General features: G+C 39.5%; 2 protein-coding genes and 1 long non-coding RNA gene across 3 annotated transcripts in view; 1 reads left to right on the forward strand and 2 right to left on the reverse strand.

The window, feature by feature from the left end:
* The window catches only part of LOC135463898 (zinc finger protein 236-like), a 51,829-nt gene extending 40,723 nt beyond the window's left edge, over positions 1 to 11,106 (reverse strand). The window contains exon 1 of the mRNA XM_064741362.1: positions 11,031 to 11,106. The gene's annotated coding sequence lies outside the window, so the exon portion shown is untranslated. The remainder of the gene's footprint in view (positions 1 to 11,030) is intronic.
* A 117-nt stretch (positions 11,107 to 11,223) lies between these two features.
* On the forward strand, positions 11,224 to 14,306 carry LOC135464139 (uncharacterized). Its single transcript, XM_064741631.1, has 3 exons — positions 11,224 to 11,470; positions 12,235 to 12,319; positions 12,784 to 14,306. Exon 3 carries the CDS (start codon positions 12,829 to 12,831, stop codon positions 14,161 to 14,163), a length of 1,335 nt encoding a protein of 444 aa, XP_064597701.1. The 5' UTR covers positions 11,224 to 11,470; positions 12,235 to 12,319; positions 12,784 to 12,828; the 3' UTR covers positions 14,164 to 14,306.
* A 5,850-nt stretch (positions 14,307 to 20,156) lies between these two features.
* On the reverse strand, positions 20,157 to 23,452 carry LOC135464115 (uncharacterized). The gene is made up of 3 exons (XR_010443630.1): positions 23,147 to 23,452; positions 21,360 to 21,457; positions 20,157 to 20,858 (listed from the first exon to the last, which is right to left on the reverse strand). It is a non-coding gene; the product is annotated as an uncharacterized LOC135464115 (long non-coding RNA).
* Between the last annotated feature and the right edge of the window lie 444 nt (positions 23,453 to 23,896).

Raw genomic sequence — 23,896 nt, forward strand, 5'->3', positions numbered from 1 at the left:
AATAAACAATTGCTGCTTGTTGCTTATACGAGAGCAACTGAATGTGCTGCTGACAAATTAGTGAGTGTGTGCTTAGGGTTTGATGTCGTACTTAACAATTTTTCAGTTATATTACACCGAAGATGTCCTTAACAGTACATATACTTGTAATGTGCCTCCTTGTTGTATGACAGACTTCCACCATTCTTTTATCTAGTGCTTTACTTAAGCAAGTAAGCCATCCCACTGAAAACCAAGCCAGGAAGCTGCCACTTCTTTTTTTAAGGTGTTAGGTGTGACACAACCCAGGGCTGACCCTAGATCTACCACCCTCAAAACCGACGCTCTGCCAACCGCGCCATCGAGGCGGGTGCTCTGGGTGAAATTGACATTTCTTTGAATTCAAATTGAGTTTTTTTGTTTGTTTTGACCAACTGTTTGCGATACTGAAATGGAATAGTTTTGTACTATCCTTCAGTCATTAAACTAATTATCACTGTCTATACATAAACTCAGGCTGGCCTCCTAGTCGATGCTGCAAACTTATAATCGGTGCACATGGCAGATATTGTCATATGTATTTCAGGATACTTGTCCAGAGAGGTGTGAAGATCTACCCAGAAAATTTACAACATAAAGAAGTCTAAACTCACAACAGCAGCAATGATCTCACCTTTAAAAATGATTCAATAGTCATGAATTAAGATAGATTGGTCATGCATTAATGGTTTATGGAATATGTTGTTGTCACTCTCAGTCTGTAAAAGGACGTATATGACTAAAATGATTTAAAGAAAGAAAAAACATTTGAGAAAATCAAAATTTGTGTGACATGTATACTAGAAACTAATCTGAATAGTGCATCATTATGAATGTTCTGCGCATTATCTAAATTCTCTTGAAATATTATCCTTACCTGTTAAAATAAATGAAGATTTCAATCAAAACAAAGTCAAACTTGACTGGGTACTAGTCACATGAAATTTATCTTGAAAATCAGCCACCGGTAATGAGACAATTCGGAACCGGTAGATCCAGGATCAATCCTTGATCGAGTCACACCTAAGACTTTGAAAGAGGAATTTGTAACTTCCTCGTTTGGCGTGCAGCATGAAGGGGATAGTGCAATGACTGGTTGACCCGTATCAGTATAATGGCTCGGGCGGGGCGCCTTACTTGCCTTCGGTAAGTCGTCTCAGTGAAGCAGCACTAAATAAAAGAGCGGTGGAAATCCATCCTGCGACAAGGAGGCACATTACACGTACATGCACCCTAAGGATTCCTTCGTCGTCATATGACTGAAAAATTGTTGAGTACGACATTAAACCCCAAGCATTCACTCACTCACTAATGAGACAATTAAGAGATGCACAAACAGTGAATTACCCCATGTAGTATTAACTATAATGACTTTTAAATAGACAGGCTAAATATTTAGAGAGATAAAATACACTCATTATGTACATTATGTGTCAATGAATTGTCACTTTTTCTACGACGAATACGGCTCAATCTCAACAGCCTGCTGTCCTGTCTAGCACCCATCTCCATGTTCAATCTTTAAACAAAAAACACACTTTCATAACGAATCGATGTCGCTGCTAAATGCTCATATCTGGCAAAGAAGGTTTTTATTTCGCTGCTATAATAAGCCATTTATCAAACTTTGGACGCTCAAAAACAAAACCTGGAGGCAATTTGTGTGCCTGCCTTGAAAGAAGCTGATGATATTAGCACCACCTGATGTCAGGGGGAGGAAACCAGTCATATGCTCATGTGCAGTCACTCACACTATGCTGATGTCAACAGAATGATGAGAGGTACGTCAAGTTATTCGTGAGGACCGATTTGGCAGAGACCAAAGAACATGAGAATGTTTGATTTCATACACCCCTCAGCTTCCCAAAATTGCCTTCTTCAATCTAATCACCGCAGAGGGTGATGTGAAGATTTCTGTAAAAAGGAGATAACTCGTACAGCAAACAGGCTGCTTCGCGAAACTTTTGATATGTTCAAACTGAGTTTATGTAAAATTTTGAATATTTCTTTTCAAAAACAATGTCAAATTGAATAAATATAATCAGTTATTGAATTTTTTATTTAATCAATGGACCGAATAATGGCTCGTTCAAACAATTTCTATGAACCCCTGATAGATCAAATGACATCAGCTGAGCAGTTTGAATAAAAATGCCTAATATATAAAGGACAAAGTGCAGTTCATCAAGGATTTATCACAATTCTGTTCACCAAAAATCGCCTAAAATTGCGTCTCCAGCAATACAAATGGCGAGACCATCCGAGGCCGCCCTTGCCCGAGGAGGCTGGGATACTACCTTTGCTATCTCAGCCCCTCAAAACTTTAAAACGTGCCACTACTCCTGTTAAAAAATTAAGATACTTTTATTCTACTGTATAGCTCTTTACATGCATTATGCCAGATACAAGTACACCTATACAAGCAAGTACACACATACACTGAACAGTCTCATTTATTTCCTATAAAAAAAAATTAAACAATGTTGAAAGTTAGGTGGTGCTACAAGCCAAACATGAAGCCTCATTTGCAGATTTAATCAGAACTTAAAATGAGCACAGGTGTACAAGTGCATGTACACAAAAGAGATGAAAGGCTTACCTATGCACAGGTAAATGACAGGTAAATCTACAGGTAACGGCCGCAATTAAACAAGTGGGGTCTCGATCTAACAGCGTGTGACAGCTACATGCTGCTTATCACAGCTTGTGGGTCAGAGCCCAGACCAATTCGGACAGGGCATGCCACGAAGCCAAATTACAAAATCTTTATCTGTCACGTTTGCAAGGCTGCATTACTAGGACTGGCTTTATATTGTTCTGTGCCATATCAGGTATGTTGACCTATTTTCCTTTTGGTCATTACATGAATAGCGAGTGCCGGGCTTGCATCTATCCACAAGTCCTTTGTGGAGATATGTCAGTTGAAAAGCCCAGTCTTTACAACAGGCCTCTCCGTGTCATTCTTGTGTAATTAATAGTTGCTGTTTCCATGGTAACTGTCAACCACAGAAACCGTGAAATGTACAGTACCTGAGAAAACACATGTGAACATATAGCAGGGCTAGTGAATGCGGTCACAAAGTGTTGGTAGTGCTCACTAATTCTTGGTTACTTTGGCAAAATAGCACACTAAAGAGTTCAACAGGTTTTAATATATACATATATGTACATGTATATGTATGCAGAAGTGAAAATGACACAAGCCAACAAAACACCAATACCAATGTGATAAATGCAAAGTACAAAGCATGTCACTTTCATCTTTGTGTTTTTGTTTGCATACACATCCAAGTTTTGCTTGTCATTTTTCGCACGGTAAAATAAAGCTTAATCCTGAGAATTTATAGGTGCAATAATTTCCCAACATTATGGTGCAAGTGTGTAAATATTACTCGTAATACCTTCATGAAACAAATTATTATTATTATTATTATTATTATTATCATTATGTGAGATTATTATTTCCTCCCAAAAGCTACATACAGTAACGTTCCTTTCGTTCCTTTCTTCAGCAGGCTGGACGACAGTTTAACAAGAGAATGTTAAATTTAGGTTATAAATTATTTTTTCCATAAATAAAGACACCAATCTCAATCTCCAATTGCAATGGTTACAAATATAAACAACACTTTATCCTCACATGTCCGTATGAAAAGAGGCACTAATATACAGTATGTGATTCCACATCCTTACAAAATATCCTAACCTTTGTTTGTTTATTTGTTTTTGTTTTTTTTTCCACGTAGTTTGTTTACTGGCGGAATCAAGAATATATTTGTCGTTCACACCTTTCATTCAACATGACATGTATACATGGCCAAGGTGGTCTAACAACCCCAAAAGTGCGCTTTGATGGATTAAAATAGCACTGATATGCAAAAAAAAAGGAAAAAAAAAAAAGAAAAAAAAAGAAAAGAAAACTCAATGGAATTCAAAGCCTGCTATTTTTCGCCCAGTCCAAACGAAGAATGGCCTACTTCATGGAATTTAATATTAAAACATGCGTTACTTTATTTTGTACTAGACCACTGTAGTCCATGGTGGTATGTTTAAGTACATTTTCTAAATACAGTACTGCACAAAAATGAAAAGGAGAAAATCTAAATAGACAAAAAATCCCCCAATTTTCTATGTTCCAATATAAAAGTATTGCTAAAAAGGTTTAGCTTTCCTTTCAGACTTGCGATTTCAAGCTCTTCATCCATATACAGGGTACTGAGTTTTATCAAACATGCAAAGATCACATCTTTAGCCAAAGTGTAACAAGAAAATATTTATTGCAAAAATTAAATAGATTGTTCTGGGCTCCAGTTTTCACATCAATACACTTGTGCTCAGAGAAAAAAAACTCTCAACTGTAACAAAGGCAAAATGTAAGTCAACAAAAATAGATTGACTTCGTGAATGACCTTTACTTTGGCCTTGGTTTACAACAGCTGTGGCATAAGTCATATTTGTCCAGTCCAAAAAGTCAACACAACTGCAATATTTGCTCCCATGATTTCTACAAGATTGACCAGAAGAAAACACAACATTGATTTTGTTATTGTTTAGCAAATCCAGTAAAGGAAATCTATTCTCAACAATTGGAGTACATCTAGCAACTAAGCCACAATGCATTAATCAGTATACAATCTTGCACAATGCAGGGCTAAATATAAGAAAATTTGAATACCTTTAGAGGTGTCCATACTGCAGCATACTAATACTCTAAAAAAGCTCAAACTATGGAGAACATTGTCTGATAAATTTAACTTTAATCTTTTTTAAAATTCCATATATCCATCTCAACTGACTGTACACAGATTTAGAAGTAATATTCACACTTGATTTGGTATATAAGACATTAGGTTAAGGTTTCTGACTGTATGAAAAAAGCAAATGTTTAAAATTAAGGATAAGCAAAATTTTACAGAAATCAATCTTTCCCTATTAAATCACTTTGAATTAGCCTAATGAATTGGAGACATATATCATTATATTGTACATCTTCATATGCATAAAATCTGCAGATCTGAAGATATCCCTCCTTTTGCATGTTGGATGGACTTGGCACTAACAAAAGGGTCAGCAGATCATAGTAAAACGAGCCATAACACAATAATTAGACTGGATTAACTCATTAAGGCAATCAATATTTTTCAAATTTGCTGAATACGCATCAACCCCCTCCGTAGATGTTTCGTTATGCCTGCACGAAGTCCAAGACTAATTCCACAGCATTATCTGAACAAAAAACCAAGATTAATTAAAGTTCCGGTTAAGATAATTGATATGCGTAAAACCATTACATGAAAACTACTGCCCTAATTACATGTTATGTGTTGAATGAAGACAAAGTTTAGTAATAACTCGTGAAGACGATTAGCGTAAAGTTGATTATCCAGATATTGACACATGTTCACCGTTTACCGTAATTGATATACATCAAAACTGCTGAAATTTCAATATTCACCTCTTTGAGTCTTGAGAACTCACAGCAGTATACATAACATCAAACAATGTTTGCTTCAGTGGATGGGAAAAAAACCCTGACTTTAACAAAAAGATTACCCAGGTACACGGACAGGCCAGTTGAACAGGATAGCTACTACATGTAGACTCCATCCATCAATTGCTTGCACATGTATGTTAGCATGGGGGTAAAATTCAACACGCTCATAGTTTAACATGGAAACTACATATTACTTGTATAGCATAGTGTACAGATATCCCAAATGATGTCAACAACTTGATGATTTCAATTGTTTTAGAGTTTATTAAAGGGAAAAGACCACCAAAAATGAAAGTAGGCATCACTAAGTAGTCTACTTAAAACTATGCATAAAAATACCGGTACTTTCATTTATTTTTTTTAGATTATTATGAAAAGAGTTAAAGGCGTTCAAACATTTGACTTCAAAGGTGGGCTTTATGAACCAGACTATCAGAGGTTAGGAACATCACAGGAAGTTCATTCAACTCTAATTATGACAATGAATGTTGGGATAACTCTTTTTAGCTATGAGTGAAAGATTACTGAAATAAACATTCCTAAAATCCCTTCTTTCTGGTGAGTATCGGGAAAAAAAAAAGGTGATGAGACATCAGAGCCACCATAGTTTTCAAATATTTGAATGACTTCCAACACTCTCAAAGAATCTGAAAAAATAAATGAAAGTATTTTTACGCATTGTTTCCAGTTGTCTTAAAGATGAACCTTACTTCATATTTCAGCTTTCTTTTACTTTCAGCACAGGTATTTCAACCACTACGATAAGTTAAAGGCATTATCACATTACAGAGGTTTTTTCAGTCCACATTAACACCATTGAAAAATGGTACATCCTCATTGTTTTGATTAAAAAAACAAACTATACTTTTTCAAAATCAAATGTTGGATAATGATACTGAGGAACAGGCTTTTTATAACTTTATTTATTTATTTGATTGTTGTTTTCCATTGTACTGAAGCATGAGCTGGGCTTGAACTCACAACGGACACATTGGTGAGAGACTCCTGGGTCATTGTGCTGTATTAGCATGATGGACATTAGGCCACGAATATATATATATATATATATATATATATATATATAGGATTATTTACATGTACATAATAGGTATCGGAAAGTATATGTTCTAGCAATCAAATTTCAAGTCACCAAAGAAACACACGGAGTCTGCAGTGAAGACAGAAAAGAGCTTCAATGCATACCTTTCTTTGTGAATGAATCGGTTTGAAACAGGTTTGCAGTGGATCATGATTTACATTAAAAGTATGTTAATATTTAATTTTCTTATGTTTATAATACAGAAAGATTGATGTCGAAGTAGAGGCATTGATCAGTTCATGCCACATTGAAATGAAAGCCCCGTGGAACAGAAAATCACATATTTTTCTTCTTACTATAAATACACGTCCAACACATGTAATTATGTCGAGGCCATCACATAAATCAACCTTCATGTATACTTGTCAAGCATTGGTATTAATAATCATTAACCGATGCAAATTAAAACATCTGTATCATTACAGATGTATGCACATGTAGAAATCAATCAGACGGTAAACGTATCAAAGATAAAAATTGTAAAGATTATGCACATACTAGACATACATAACATGTACAGCTATTTAATCTTACATATGTGTTGTTGAAAACTATACTCAATAACAAATCTATTTATGCATGTGGGTATTGGTTTAATCATTCACCAACATGGCTAATTAAGTTGCACATTTTCCCAGATCCTCACTGATCTTAGAAAGGTGTATTGAGGTTTGTTTCAAAGGCGGAATGATGCAGAACTGTCATTCCAGACTGGATCAAAGGAGTGAGAAATCCAAAAAGCAGGCTGCAGGTGAAGCCTGGGAATAATTCTTGGTGAGTGTCTAAGGGGTAAGACCCCAGGAAAAGATATATTTAAGCAGTTTTAACTGTTCTTTTTTGGGCACATTTGCTGGCAAGTTTTACGCATATTTCGCTGTTTTACGAGATTAAAACATCAAACATATTTGAGCAAAAAAATTGTGAGATATAAAATACACTGAGTGTGAGAATGTGATTTTCAATTATAAAACATGGAACTAACCTCAAAAATGTGATGGTTTATTGGACAAATGATGTAGGTTTCAGCACCAAAATATGTTATGACATTTATTTGCCCTTCAGAAATGCAATGGAGTTTGAACAAAATTTTAGGTTAGTTAGAAGCAAATGAAACAAACCTGCTATATAGGACTGTAAGTAGGAATCACAAGTATTGTTTCCAACAGATAGGGGGGCCTAATGTATACATGTACATTTATCAGTAAAAGGACATTTTGACACAATAATGTTCATAAGGTTAAACCAAAACTGGAAAGGGACAAATTAACCCAAAACAATTGTCCAAATAACAAAAACAAAACTTCAAATTTTTCAATTATCTAGACAGTGTAACATGCTGGGTCAAACTTTCACACACTGTCAAACTATGATTTTTCTATTTTTTTTTTATTATATTTTTTGTGTGTGTGTTAGTGTGTACAGTGAGTTTGATGAGAGGTGGGCTACTTGCTGCAAGTCTGATGTGGGGTTAGGGGTGTATACTGAGTCTGATATGGGACTATGGTGTACAGGGAGTCTAATGTGGGGCTGCAGGTGTAAGGTGAGTGAGTGAGTGCTTGGGGTTTAACGTCGTACTCAACAATTTTTCAGTCATATGACGACGAAGGAATCATTAGGGTGCATGCACGTGTAATGTGCCTCCTTGTTGCAGGACGGATTTCCACCGCTCTTTTATTTAGTGCTGCATCACTGAGACGACTTACCGAAGGCAAGTAAGCCGCCCCGCCCGAGCCATTATACTGATACGGGTCAACCAGTCGTTGCACTATCCCCTTCATGCTGAACGCCAAGCGAGGAAGTTACAACTTCCTCTTTTAAAGTCTTAGGTGTGACTCGACCAAGGATTGATCCTGGATCTACCGGTCCCGAAGCGGACGCTCTACCAACTGTGCTATCCGGGCCGGTGCGCAGGTGTAAGGGAGTCTGAAATGGGGCTGCAGGTGTACAGTGGGTCTGATGTGGGCTTGGGAGTGTATACTGAGTCTGATGTGGGACTATGGCGTACAGGGAGTCTGATGTGGGACTGAGGTGTACAGGGAGTCTACAATGGTGTACAGTGGGTCTCATGTGGAGCTGGGTGTGTATAGCGAGTATGATGTGGGGCTGCAGATGTACAGTGAGTCTGATGTAGGGTTGAAGGTATAGAGTGGGTTTAATGTGGGGCTGGAAAGTGTACAGTCTGATGTGAGCCTGGGTGTGTACAGTGTCTGATGTGAGCCTGGGTGTGTACAGTGTCTGATGTAAGCCTGGGTGCGTACAGTGTCTGATGTGGGGCTGGGTGTGTACATGGGGCTGGAGGGTGTAAACTCTGATGTGAACCTGGGTGCGTACAGTGTCTGATGTGAGCCTGGATGTGCACAGTGTCTGATGTGAGCCTGGGTGTGTACAGTGTCTGATGTGAGCCTGGGTGTGTACAGTGTCTGATGATGTGAGCCTGGGTGTGTACAGTGTCTGATGTGAGCCTGGGTGTGTATAGTGTTTGATGTGAGCCTGGGTGTGTACAGTGTCTGATGTGAACATGGGTGTGTACAGTAAGTCTGATGTGGAGCCGGGTGTATACATTGAGTCTGACATGGGGCTAGGGGTGTACAGTAAGTCGAATGTGGCACTGAGGTGTACAGGAGTCTGCTGTGGGCTGAATGTGTGCTGTGAGTCTGATGTGGGACTGTGGTGTACAGGGAGTCAGATGTGGGACTGTGGTGTACAGGGAGTCTGATGTGAGGCTGCGGGTGTACAGTGAGTCTGATGTGGGGCTGAGGTGTACAGTGAATATGATGTAGGGCTGAGTGTGCACAATAAGTCTGACGTAGACTGGGGGTTAATATTGTGAGTCTGATGTGGGATTGGCTGTATGCATTGAGTTTGATGTGGGGTTGGGTGTGTACGGTGAGTCTGGTGTAGGGCTTGGTGTGTATAGTAAGTTTGATGTAGGGCTAGGGGTGTACAGTGAGTCTGAGGTGGAGCTGAGGTGTATAGTGAGTCTGATGTGGGACTGAAAGTACAGATGCGGGTGAGTCTGATGGGTGAGTCTGAAGTGGGGCTGGGTGTGTACATTTGTTTTGATGTGGAGCTGAAAATGTGCAGTGGGTCTGATGTGGGCTCAAGGTGTACAGTGGGTCTGATGAGAGCAGGGTATCTACAGTGAGACAGATGTGGGGCTGGGTGTGTACAGTGAGTCTGATATGGGGCTGGGGGTGTACTGTGAGTCTCTTGAGAGGCTGGAGTGTACTGTAAGTCTGGTTGGAGGATTTGAGTTTGGTGTGAATCTGATGCGGATACACCAATGTATACACTAAAAAGTAAAACTGCACATAAAGAACAACTGAAGTTGCAGTCCTAATGATACAGATGAAGAGAAAAGACAACCAGAAAAAAATGTCATACAACGACCCACTTAAAGCAGGGATATGAAAATTAACATAATAAATTAACTGTCAGATTTATAAGAATGAGAACAATAGAAGTAACCTGCTGTATCAAATATGGTCAAATGATTGGGGGGTGGGGGGAGCTATATATATATACATAGTGCAATTTATGCCAAAATCTTGCTCTAAAATGTGCAAGATACACTAGGTCAAATGTTGACATTTTGCCCTTCTTTGTTTTCCTGTATTTGAAAACAAAGGCACTTTCTTTCTATAGGTTATATTATTTAGTGTCATATTTTGTTATATGGAGTTCTCCAGATAGCTGTAAAAAAGAAATATTAAATAATACTCCAAGACATGTGTAGGGCTATTTTAAACTGACATACTTTAATTGCTGAATCATAAACAGCCAATGATTCTGAAGATCCATTTATCAAGAATGTTAGAGTCAGGGTTTACTGCATGTTGGTAAAGAAAAGAAAAAAAAAAAAAAAAACTTCCCTTAAAATTATTTTTATTGTAGTCATTTAACTACATATAGTACATAGATGTAGTTCCAACAAAAAGAGGTATATGAGGTTTCAACTCAGTAAAATCCCTACCCATCTAAAAAAAAAAGCAAACCTAAAGAGAAATATTAGACTTGAGACTGATTGATTAAAAGAACACTTAATTTCTTTCTTTCTTTTTTCTTCTTTTTTCTCTCATTTGGCTGGCAGCATTTCACAATTTTAGCCAGTGTACAGGCATTCAGAATGAAAAGGCATTTCTCACTGACGACAGTGACATAAATCAATTCAGTCGTACAAAGGAAAGGGAGTTTTTCTTACCGGTGTCTCGGTTCATGGTAGTATACCACTGTATTTAGTCATCTACTCAAGTCTCAAATAGTGAAGAACTGTGGTAGACAAAACTAGAACTGCAGCCGCAGCAGAATTTTACAAGATATCTCCACACACCAACTTGTTGCATGGCAAATTGGCTAGACACGGTTTCCCGCGCAATAAAACATAATCGAATCGCTGATTGGCATAACAAGTTTACTTACTGAAGACATTTCCAGGCAACTGCAGTTTTGCGGGCCCAGTTTTCCCGCAATCTTGACAGCTTCGTCCAAAGCGTCTCCATTCGGCAGAAAATGCCGTCACTGCCACTGAGACGAGCATTCTTACCTCCCGCCGCAGGAGAGCTCCGGCTGAAGGACGGTGGCAGCCAGACACGTGGTGCACCGATGAGGGGTCTGCCCTTAACTCCTAATTAACCAGCGCCGTTATCGAGGGGTAAAATTAACAATTCCCTAAGCTCGTGCATTGTTAGCTATTCATGAAGCCAGTGGTTTTTCCTGCTGCGACGTCTTGTCTAGCCGGTGATAAACAGTCTTCAGGGCCAGAGTAAAGGTTGTCGAGAAATACGGCGGGAAATTATGGCCGCATAGCCTAGTGGAGCGCCTGACGGTGATGTTAAAATGAAAGATGTCTTTCGCTTTAGGTAATGTTGACGAGAAGTAGTTTTCATGCCATTGTACAGGTGTAGCAGAAGTGAGAGGGACTGTGCACAGAAAATGAATCAGTAGCTTGAGTCATTCATTGAATTCTTCAATGAACTTTGACATTTGGAAATTTAAATAGGTCAAATGTACTTTGTAACCAATCAAAACCTGAGGATCCTGGTGTAACGGACACTTTTAGGAAACGCCCTCATGTTTTAAGACGTCTCGTTGTGCCCATCAAAACTCAAATTAAATCGAAGGACTACCGTTATTACAAAAATTATTTGGACAAAAATCAAAACGAATGAAATGGGAATTCCTTTATTTTCTTTTGTTTTATTTTTAGGCAAATGGCCCTTAACTGATGTCTCAAGTCCTGTTGTAATACGTTAGAAAATTGTTGTGAGCCGGCAGGGAAACAGTGTTTTTTGATCATTCTCTTTATGTCTGGTGTAAAAAGTAAAGGGGGCCTCTATGGCCTAGTGAGGCCCAGGAGTCTCTCACTAGTGTGGTCGCTGTGAGTTCAAGTCCAGCTCGGGATTCCTCTGCAGCCGTACCTGGGAAGGTCTGCCAGAGACCTGCGAATGGGTTTCCCCCGGGCTCTGCCCACTTTCCTCCAACCATAATGTTGTCAACCATCTTATAAGTGAAATATTCTTGGGTACTGCGTAAAATACCAATCAATAAATAAATAAAAAAATGAATTGTAAAGTATACAACTGACTGTGTTTCGAGTACATCACACTTCCTGTTGTTGTTGCAGATCTAGGGTCAGTTGATGATGATGAAAATGAGTTAAAGGGTCAGAGGATGACAAGGTGGAAATTTTCATTTTATACCAGCACCAGGTATCCATAAACTCTATACACTACAGACCATTCGTATTTATCGATCCAATATGCTCAGTAGAAAGACACCTGGTTTTCTGATACGTGTGAAAAGTGATGAAACCACTGTTAGCAAATGTTTACTAATTTTCACTTGGTCAACGCTTGTGTGGCCATTTGTTGAAGACCACTTTTGTCTTGCATCAATGTTGTTTGCCTATAATGTATCTGTGCTATATGTCCCATGATGTTGGAAAGTTTGTCAGTAACTGGCCAAATGTGGTTTACTCCAGGCTTATCCACCCATAAAACTACAGGTGGAACTGTGGCCTTGTTTATTTCAAAGACTTGTAGTGTGAAGTGAGGCAATCTAGATTTTTATATCATATATCATAACCTATAGTACATTTTCCTTGAGAAGCAAATCTGTAAATCCTTAGAATTTTAAGTCGTTTTTTTTCGTTTTTTTTTTTTTGCTGATATAGAATCTTACTGCCAGTGTCGGTGACTGAAGCTTGAACTGAAAAGTCATGTTGTGGAAAAGGCTGATTAACTGGATAAAGGGACATAACTCTGTCACAATATTGGCGAGGCTTTGCTATCCTGGTGAAGCTATTTCTAACAATAAAAGATTTTGTGGAGACAGCTTTGGGAGCACTTTACACACATGGGTGACTCTGCAAAGTTCAGGTTTGTTTTCAGTGTGCCCAAGACAATTACAAACTTTTTGTGCCCTTGGTTACGAATGTGTAACGCATTCATCACTTCGACGGGAGACCCACAGTGCTACAAGATTTGTCTCCCCTTCGTCACATGGCTCAAGAATACGGAAACAATATACTGAAGAAATTCAGCAGGTTATTGAAGAGAATGTGGACAAAATCGAACGCTTCGCTAGTGTTCTGAATTGCTCCTTGTCTGAAGTGAAATCCTTGGTTGAAATGGACACTCGTTTGGTCACATCGTTTTCGGAACAAAAAGTCCTTGAAACAATTAAAAGTCTGAAGAGCTATGGCTTCCTTACACATGAAATTCTTAGTTATCCACCTGTATTTTGCCTCAGCATACAATCACTGCAAACACGACTCAAACAAATGGAAGAGGTGCGATGTAACAAGATTTACGTGCTGAAATTTGGGCCCAAGAAATTTCGAGAAATGTTGGAGTATTTTCGGGAAGAAAAGAAAGTGATGAAGAGTTTTCTGTCTCGCGAGACTTATTTAGCTGTTTTGTTCAGTGTTGAAGAGACAGATATTATTGAAGCATCCATAAGATATCCACACCTTGAAAACTATGCGGTGGCTAGATTGACCCAGGCTTATAATCTACTTCGAGAGTACGGGTTTTCACAGGGAGACATTTGGGAAGATCTTGACACACTTTTGTTGCCTCCCGCAGAGCTGAAATCAAGACTGGACAGAATGAATTCAGTGGGGAAACTGAACAAAGCTAGTGTCTTCCCTCATTTGCACTATAATGGGAAGGACCAATTTGATAGATCCGTCCAGGTTTGGACTGAAGACCAAACTGCCCTTGATGGGCACGCAGACAAAGTCAGTTACTTGAGTGCTCGTTTGCAGTGCAGCCCTGCGGAAATCGAATCTATGTTCATTCGATACAAAATGCTGAAGCCGCTGCGGCCAAGAAGATGGAAAGCTGTCTTAGATATTCTTTTAGATGACATGGAAATGCAACCAATGCACATACTGTCTAAACCAGTGATCCTGGGATACAGTGCTAAGCGCTTACGGCACCGATGTCAAATATTACGAGATAATGGTATCAGAGACCCAAAAGCTGTGAAAGCTTATTTGTTAATGACAGAGAAAAAGTTCGACAGCAAGTTCAGCCAAGTAGTTTTGTGATGTCAGTTTGAAAAACTCCTCTGATAATTAATTACGTTTGACACAAGAAAGAAAATAATAACTAACCAATGTTGGAAGATGCTGGCATCTCCATGAACAAAAGTCAGAAGTGTTCAGTTGATTTTCTTTTTATTATTTATATAAAGGTGAAAGGTCAAGAATTCCTTCACAGATAAATGTGATATTTCAATCAGACATCACTTTTTTTTTTTTATTAGGGGTCCATGTTATCCTTACAGGACACTTGTTGAAATCATTTGGATTGAATTTGTTATTATTATTCTTAGTCAACTCGTAAAATTGCAATATCTCAAATACTAGAAAAGGTAGAAAAACCAAACTTTGGCGTTTTGGTAACAAATATATGAAGCAAACTTTGATGTTTTGTGGTATTCACCAGTCGGTGAAGTGAAATATTCACCGTTCCGTGACTGAGGGCCTCCATGGCTCGGTTAGCGTGCTAGCACAGCGGTAATGACCCAGGAGTCTCTCACCAATGCGGTCGCTGTGAGTTCAAGTCCAGCTCATGCTGGCTTCCTCTCCGGTGGTAAGTGGGAAGGTCTGCTAGCAACCTGCGGATGGTTGTGGGTTTCCCGCGGGCTGTGCCCAGTTTCCTCCCACCATAATGCTGGCTGCCGTCGTATAAGTGAAATATTCTTGAGTACGGCGTAAAACACCAATCAAATAAATAAATAAATAACCAGTCCATGATTTAGTGGCCATTTTGAATTTTTATTGACAAGCCTAAAAAATCTTGTTCTCCAAAACGCCTAAATATATCGAGATAAAATTTTTCCTTACACTTTCTAGGTGGATCACCCTACAAAGATTAAAAAAAATGGTTGAGTTTGTTCAAATCAGGCAAATCAGGCTAAAACTGACCAATGAAATTAGCTCAAAAATAGGTCAACTCCAAAAATGGCACAATTGTATTGAACGAAAACATTTCTTGGAAAACCATTGACTGCAGGATTGTGCATTTCAAGAATTTTTTCCATTAGAATTGTGGTTTTCATGTAATTGCCAAAAATAAGCTGTTACCTTGATAGAGATAAGATGTCAAAGGTTTGATCAGTTGTGAGACAAACAGACATCCAAAAATCATTCATGTAATGACAAAAGACCCGTATTGGTCTGGTACGTTTGGGCTCCTGCCCAGTCTCCTCCCACCATAATGCTGGCCGCCGTAGTATAAGTGAAATTGTGGCTGAGGGGGTTAGCATGCCACCACAGCGCAGTGACCCAGGGGCCTCCCACCAATGCGGTTGCTCTGAGTTCAAGTCCAGCTCATCCTGACTTCCTCTCCGGCCCTGTGTGAAAAGGTCTGCCAGCAACCTACAGATGGTTGCGGGTTTCCTCTAGGCTCTGTCCGGTTTCCTCCCACGATAATGCCCGCCAACGTCTTATAAGTGAAATATTCTTGAGGTGAAGCACCAATCAAAACAAGTAAGTGCAATTTTCTTGAGTGTGGAACAAAACACCAATCATATGACTAATAACTGTACTGGTCGGGAGGGGAGTGTCGTCTCCTGTGCAGAGACTGTGTTACATAAAACAATGTACAGTAATTACAAACAGCTAAATCACAGCAGTGTGACACTTTCTTTTCTTCAAAAATTGAATTTGTTTTCCACAGAAGAAGGGGTTGAGAAGAGGCCTTAAATTTTCTTCCATATCTGGCTAAGAGATGTATCATGATAAACATTATGTGGTGCTCGTCATTTTCAAACTGTATCTAATACTGCTTAACCTGGGGCTAGGGGCCGTAAAGGTAGCCATGCTCATTACATCAGCATGATGCCTTTATGAACAGTTGCAATCAAAGCGCAACTGAGATATCTTCTTTAATTGTTATTTGACCTGGAACTCATTCATGGACTACGAATTTGACCTTTGATGTGGAATTCATGCCTGGAATATTCATTGTCTGCCCGGCATCATTGAAAACTGATGACCGCTTCTCTCTTGTGTGTTACCGGCTTTATTTCTTATTTGTATAATTTCTTACGTACCTTTGTTTTTCGGAGTTAGTGTTAAACTTTGTTTTGGAAATGGATCTTGCGATTATCAACTTGGAATGCCTTTTACGGACTATGGATGGTATATGAATGTCGGACTTGACGCTTATATCCAAAGAGCCATATCTCAAAAAAACACTTGGACTTTGAAGGTATCTTTTATCAAGTTGTAATGACTGGTAATTATTTGGTGTCTCGTCACACATAACATGTGGTGGCTGTGGTAATTGGTCTGGCCTCGCATAACCTGTGATGACAGCTGTAATTGGCGTCTGGCCACACATAACCTGTGATGACAGTGATAATTGGTGTCTGGTCACATAACCAGCAATGCCAGTTGTAAACTGGCCATATATAACCTGTTGTAACAGTGGTAATTGGTACCTGGTCACACATAAGCTGAGCTGACAGTGGTAATTGATGTCTGGTCATACATAATCTCTGCTGGCAGTGGTAATTGGTGTCTGGTCACACATAACCTGTGGTGACAGCACCAATTTATAAATAACTGGTGTCTGGCCACGCATAACCTGTGATGACAGCGGTCATTGGTATCTGGCCACACAAAACCTGTGGTTGCTGTGGTAATTGGTATCTGGTCACATAATGTGGTGACAGTGGTAATTGGTGTCTGGTTATACATAATGTGATGACAGTGGCAATTGGTGTCTGGTCACACATAACCTGTGATGACAGTGCATGGTACGTAATCGTTGTCTGGCCACACATAACCAGTGACTGGTAATGCGTTCTGGTCCCACATAATCTGTATGGCAGGGGTAATACGTGTCTTATCTCTCATAGCCTATGGCGACGACTGGCAATTGATGTCTGGTCACGCATAATCTGTGATGACAGTGGTAGTTGGTGTCTTGTCGCACATTAACAGTGGTAGTTGGTGTGTGGTCTGACAAATTATGTGACGACAATGTGACACCATGACAAAGATGAGGTTGCGCATGCGGCCGTACGAACACTGTCAAAAGCTTGTTGTCACCGAGGCCCACGACTATGGGAGCGAGCGCATCTACACTGAACTCGTTGGTAGAGGTTGCGGAAGTCACAAGCCTTACCGCTGATCAAGCCTCGTTCCACTGGGTTAACCGGCCCTATACTAATGCATTTTTAACTTATAATGACGGCTAGTTACAGGTCTATTATGTATGGAGGAAATCTTGATGAACGGAGTAAATCAACAGTTACTAATATATGATTTGATTTATTTATTTGATTGTAGTTTCATGCCGTATTCAAGAATATTTCACTCATATGACGGCGGCTAGCATTTTGGTGGGTGGAAGCCGGGCAGAGCCCGCAGGAAACCCACTACCATCCGCAGGTGGCTGGCAGACCTTCCAACGAACAGCCGGAGACGAAGCCAGCATGAGCTGGACTAGAGCTCACAGCGACTGCATTGGTGAGATGCTTCTGGGTCATTACGTTGCGCTACCTCGCTAACCAACAGTGCCATGGAGGCCCCTACTAATATATGAACGTACACGTCCGAAGAAATAGCACTGTATAACAATGAATATACAGGAGTGGTTAATTTAGTTTTGACTGACTGATTCATTGATTGATTTGTTGATTTAGATTCGTGTTCACATGTACACTGCTATTCATTGTACATTAGGTATATCACCTTGCAGAATTTTACTCAATAATCCAAAAGTGCTCTCTTAAAACGTAAATGTCAACATATTCTTACTTGTTAAATACAAGTTGATCGCTATAAAATGTTATCACCACACACAAAAAAACATTTGTGTTAAAATCTTAAACAGCTTGTGTTGTTTTCATTCAACACAGAAACGTGGTACCCGAACATAAACGTGTTAAATAAATATGAAGTACGCATGTTTGTGTTACTAAATAATAAAACACAAACTTGTGTTGAACCAAATGAGGTAATTCATGCAATACAACAACAACTTGTGTATTTTGCAAAAAGTGTTGTGTATAGCATCCAACACATCTTGGGTTCAATTATTTCAACACAAGCTATTATGAACTAAATGAGGTGCTTCATGCAATACAACAAGAATTTGTGTATTTTGCAACAAATATTGTGTATAGCATCCAACACATCTTGTGTTCAATTATTTCAACACAAGCTATTATGAACTAAATGAGGTGCTTCATGCAATACAACAAGAATTTGTGTACTTTGCAACAAATATTATGTATAGCATCCAACACATCTTGTGTTCAATTATTTCAACACAAGATATAGTTGTTCAAACATGACAAGACTTTTACTGGGACGAACACAAGTTTGTGTTCTTACAACACAAGTGGTCGTTCTGTGCAAGTATACATGATCTGGCCCAATTGGGAGCTGCCCTTTCAGAATATCAGGAGGTTGACAGGTGGTAGGAGGAGAAGGCTTCAGGCTGTCATTCAGGGAAACGGCAGATACAGCCAATACAAACTGCCGTAAAACGCCTTAAGAGATACTAAATGATGTTTTTATTGAATAATTTCAACCACTGTTCACTCCAGAACCATTCTTGTAAAGCCAGTTTTTCAGATCAAAACCAGTAATGATAGAAATGCATGCGTGTTATCATTAAAACATGATGAATTCGAATCATTTTATCGTTTTTAATTAGCCCATTAAGGGTTACACGTTTCACCAGCAATCAAATTTTACACTCTTTTGATTCAGAAGAACATTAATCACAGGGCAAACATTTCCTCCCTGGTGCAAAAGTTTCCCCGCGGTAGAAGAGTTTACACTGCGGAGAAAACCTTTGCACCACGGAAAATGTTTTACACCACAGAGAAAACCTTAATTTGCACTGCGGAATAAAATTATAACCTTTCCGCTGCAGAGATAACATTTCTAGCTATCATGGAGAAACGGTGAACTGCGGCAAAAGAGAAGACATGGTTTACACCAAAGAGGGAATGTCTTTCATTCTTTTACAACGTTATAATGGCTGTATTTATCGTTTTCGCCTCATTTGTCTCTGTGACAGCGTTAGTTCGTTTTTGCATATATGCCTTGAATTAAGAGCAAAGAATTTGAAATATATACAAAAATGAACCTTTTCTCCGCGATGTAAACCTTCACAATGAAAAGGTTTTCTCGGCTGTGGAAAGATTTTCTTGACATATTGTAAGCCTCTTTTTCACAGGAATATGCATGATATAAACACGTACCACAGTCTTTTTTATTGTTTTTTTTTTTTTTTTTTTTTTTGGAGCTTCTTTTATTACATTTATATATTTTCCGTCGGTGATAGGGGATATTTTTATTCAATGATTGGGCATATTTTCCGTCGGTGATCGGGAATAATGGTAAAGTTTTGAAGGCATTTTTAAAGTGCTGTAAATGGTTTGTAAATCTTTGAAGACAGTGTATTTTTAAACTTTTGAAAATTCCCTTTTAAAGCATTAACATATGTGCCATATATAGGCCTACGAGCAGTTTCAGCTAGTGATACCGATCTGATCTCTTGGAAAACGCGATCCCATGCCGATTTTCTATTTTATCGTGCCTTAGATGAAATGTTTTGTTACCTTCATATTATACAAGTACATGTACACCAATCTTTCGGATGTTAACACAGGGTACAAACTCTTAATGCAAAGAATGTATGTTGCAAAAGTCTCAGTATCTTTATCAATGAAAGGAGAAGAAAACTTAAAAACATGGCACTATAGGATGAAAAGAGCACATTTTCTTCTATCTGGTGGCGCCTGCTGTATCATTTTTGCGATTTTTCCTCGCCATACACGTAAAGCCTGAAAACGGCAAAACTGGCATAAATCGCGTCCTCCATCTTTAACATCCTGTAATTTATGCTGGGGGTGGGGGGTGGGGGGGGGGGGTGTGTTAGCCAATGAGAGTGGTTAAAACTGCTGGTTTGTTCGTGTAAACTCGGAACCTTCGTCCAACATTCCAGTTTCCCGATCGTCAAGCGGAACACGAACTGTACTGTTTGCTACCTTCTGGGAAGAAGGCCACAGACCCCCATTAGTTTTCCATAAGCGACAATGTTAACGTTTAGCGCTGTAGCTCAGTCCCAAACATTCCGAGGCCAATAAGCTTTGGTGCATACCTGGCCCAGCCTGTGAGAAAGAAGCTGTAAAAATCTTGACATAGGTTGACCGTCAAAATCTGGACCTTTCCATGCCGGCAGCTGGGAGGGGTGCCTAGCAACGCCAAGGGGACGTCACTCGCAGCCTCATCACCACCTGTCTCCTTGTGTCCTCTCGCCCAGAATTTCAAACTTTCACCATTAAAACTCATACCTGCCCAAAGCTTAGACAATTTCCATCATTTTGATACCAAGCATGCACCTGTACACCAAAAACGGCAGGCTGGCAGCAAAAAAAGACTTTACACCCTGAAATACACAGAACTACAATCGTCCCTACCGAAAAACGGAAGTTGTAATGGGGGTCTGTGTCCTATCACACCAGCCAACTTTTTTCAAAATCAATAATTTTTGCACCACATAATGCTTACTACCTCTAAACCTCACACATAAAGTTACAGCTTGATACATGCAAAAACTTTTGAGTAGGAGGAATTTAACTTGGGGTACCCCTATCTTGGAAATGTGTCTGTTTGTCCGTCCTCAAGCACAAAGTTCAAAGCTCTGTAGTGCACATACCGTTCAAAATATCTCAACCAGGTCAAATGTTTTGGAAAGCTGGTATGTATATCTGCAAGAAAAATGAAAAAATTCCAATGACAAAGTATTTTACATTTTCCATTGACAAACATTTAGAAAATTATGGATTTTCAAGTAGATTTTCTTGTTTACAGCAGTGTTAAGAAAATACTTAAAAGCCAAAAGTGTCAAAATATATATCAAAAGACAGGTAATTTATCTGACAATTCACTTACAAAATATAGGACATACCTTTTAGCAACTTTGTGCAAAATTTGACTTAAAGTGATACAGGTGGGTAGCAAAGCGGAGTTTCAAAATTCCAGAAAAGTACATTTTGATCACCATCAAAGTAAACATATGCATCCAAATTGATATAGAAATGCTCATAGGCACAGTTTCCATGGATAGGGCTAAAGAAAAGACTAGTATCCCTTTTACATAGTGATTCACATGATAAAACCCTTTAAAAGATCACCCACTACCCCCCCCCCCCCCCCCACTACCCCCCTTTCCCGTCTCCCCCATGGCTGCCATTGGTTGGCTGGCTTACCTCAACTCACAGTGCAAAAGAATCCCACCACCTGTGTTGTTGCCTCAGACTAAATTAGTACTTTCCACATAACAAACACCAAAGTGTGACACTGGCATCTACAAGAGATAAGTAGAGGGGAGAAATATGAATTTGCCACTTACAAAAATAAAGCCACACAGTACATGCACATTGGTCATTCAGACAGTCAGCAAGGCAACCCTCCCAAGACATGTTGAAGGGACCCAAGAAGAGGGGAAAAGCTATACTTTTTAACCTGTAACAACACAGAAATCCTCAAATAATCAGTGAGAAATTACATCCGTAATCAGGTTCCACACTGGGTGTTCCTGGGTGGGCATGAGGAATGGACATTCAAACTGTCCGTACATATATGAGAAACCTGTGACGTTTCCCCGGTTGGGGGGGAGGGGGGGGCTGGAGGGGTATGTATCATGGTGTAGTACCAGACCAATGACGGGGATTCTAGGTCGGCCAAGGGAGTGGAAGACTGCATCCGAATGGTCAGGCCTTTGAGGAAGCTGAACGGCTAGTAGACCCCACTCACCTAGGTAGATCCCAGTTCAATATATGCATAAACCAGGCAAAGTTCACTGACGCCATGTTTGGGAGACAAGATCTAAAGAGGGAAACCAAGACGAAAGCTCAATAGGTATTAAACTAGGATGTGAAAGCCATATGTAGCTGTCTAATTTCTAACGTGTGTGAGGACATTGGAAACATAAAAAAATCCCAGTTGCCCAGGGAGGTGGATGCCACACTGGGCCAGATACTAAAACAAAAACTCCTTGAGATGTCGCAGGAACAGCGTACTATGTTCTGGTGGAGAAACAGACACCTGGTGGGGCAGAGACTCATTTTCACAAGGGCAATATTCCAACAGATCACACTTACATGTATGCTAGAAACTTGAAATTGATCATTTTTGTTCCAACGCCACACATACTGTGTGAGTGCACATGTAACTTGTCAGAGGAATGAATATACACATGCAATGAAAACTACATGCCTACAGTGGTTTATTTTTAAGTTTAAAGAGGAAAATTTACCTTGTCCACTTCAAGTCTATGCCCAAAACAGCAGACAGTGTTGCAGCAGAGATGCCTGTTTTTAATGTTTTGTGACCTGCAGGATGATTTGAAGCACATTTACCTAGTGTGTGGTGGCACACATGGGAGGAACCTGACTTGGTTTGTAAATTAAATGCACACTGGCCCTCTCTACTACTCTAGCCAAGTAAATTAATCTGCTGATGTGTTTTTATCCACCTGTGTGAGGCTGGGCCCTTATATGTGATGCAAGGCCTTATTGACCATCCTTAATCACACCACCCTATCTATCAGCCACATACTCCAATTTCACTCGCAGCACTCAAATTTTGCATTATTTATCAAATGTCAGCCCCAAAAGAGACATTTTAAAAACCAGGAACAATGAAACGTTGTCTGTGTTTGTTCCAGTCTGTTTATACTCCTGTACTACCCTTGACCACAGAGCGTTTTAGCCGATTTTTAGACAAAATGGATATGTGGGGAAAATATAGAATTAAAAAGCTTTAAAACTGCTCAATCAAGTTCCATGTCAATGCAAACCACATCGCAGATGTACCCACCAAATATTATCAGGCTGCTGCGAAATCTGAGCACACAGTGACATATTACATGTTTTGGCACAAGTGGACAGATCAGGCCACAGACCCCCATTAGTTTTCCATAAGCGACAATGTTAACGTTTAGCGCTGTAGCTCAGTCCCAAACATTCCGAGGCCAATAAGCTTTGGTGCATACCTGGCCCAGCCTGTGAGAAAGAAGCTGTAAAAATCTTGACATAGGTTGACCGTCAAAATCTGGACCTTTCCATGCCGGCAGCTGGGAGGGGTGCCTAGCAACGCCAAGGGGACGTCACTCGCAGCCTCATCACCACCTGTCTCCTTGTGTCCTCTCGCCCAGAATTTCAAACTTTCACCATTAAAACTCATACCTGCCCAAAGCTTAGACAATTTCCATCATTTTGATACCAAGCATGCACCTGTACACCAAAAACGGCAGGCTGGCAGCAAAAAAAGACTTTACACCCTGAAATACACAGAACTACAATCGTCCCTACTGAAAAACGGAAGTTGTAATGGGGGTCTGTGTCCAGAAGAGTTCCACCGGAAATGTACGAACAGCACTTCGGCGGTTTCCGACGGCAATTCTCCAAATACAGAAGACTTAAGGACTAGTTCTTAGGCAAAATGAAGTGGCCCGCAGCGGATTTTGGCGCTGACTTTTTATATATTTTATCAGCTTGAGGTACATATTGGAATTTTTTTATGGTATGCACCTGCAAGGAAATGCATACTCTTTCTGATCGTATTTGATTGATATTTAAATTATCTTCCCCTTTAAAAAGAAAAATAAGTCTTTCTAAACACTCATTGTGTGCATACAGTCTGTATTTTTACATGACTCAAATCTGATTTTTATAACTTTTAAATCATTTTTAAAGCTTTAACAGGGAATTTTAAAGGCTTGAAAATAGAATTTAAGCTTTAA

This window comes from Liolophura sinensis, chromosome 3 (genome assembly GCF_032854445.1).
Source record: "Liolophura sinensis isolate JHLJ2023 chromosome 3, CUHK_Ljap_v2, whole genome shotgun sequence".
NCBI classification, from domain to species: Eukaryota; Metazoa; Mollusca; class Polyplacophora; order Chitonida; family Chitonidae; genus Liolophura; species Liolophura sinensis.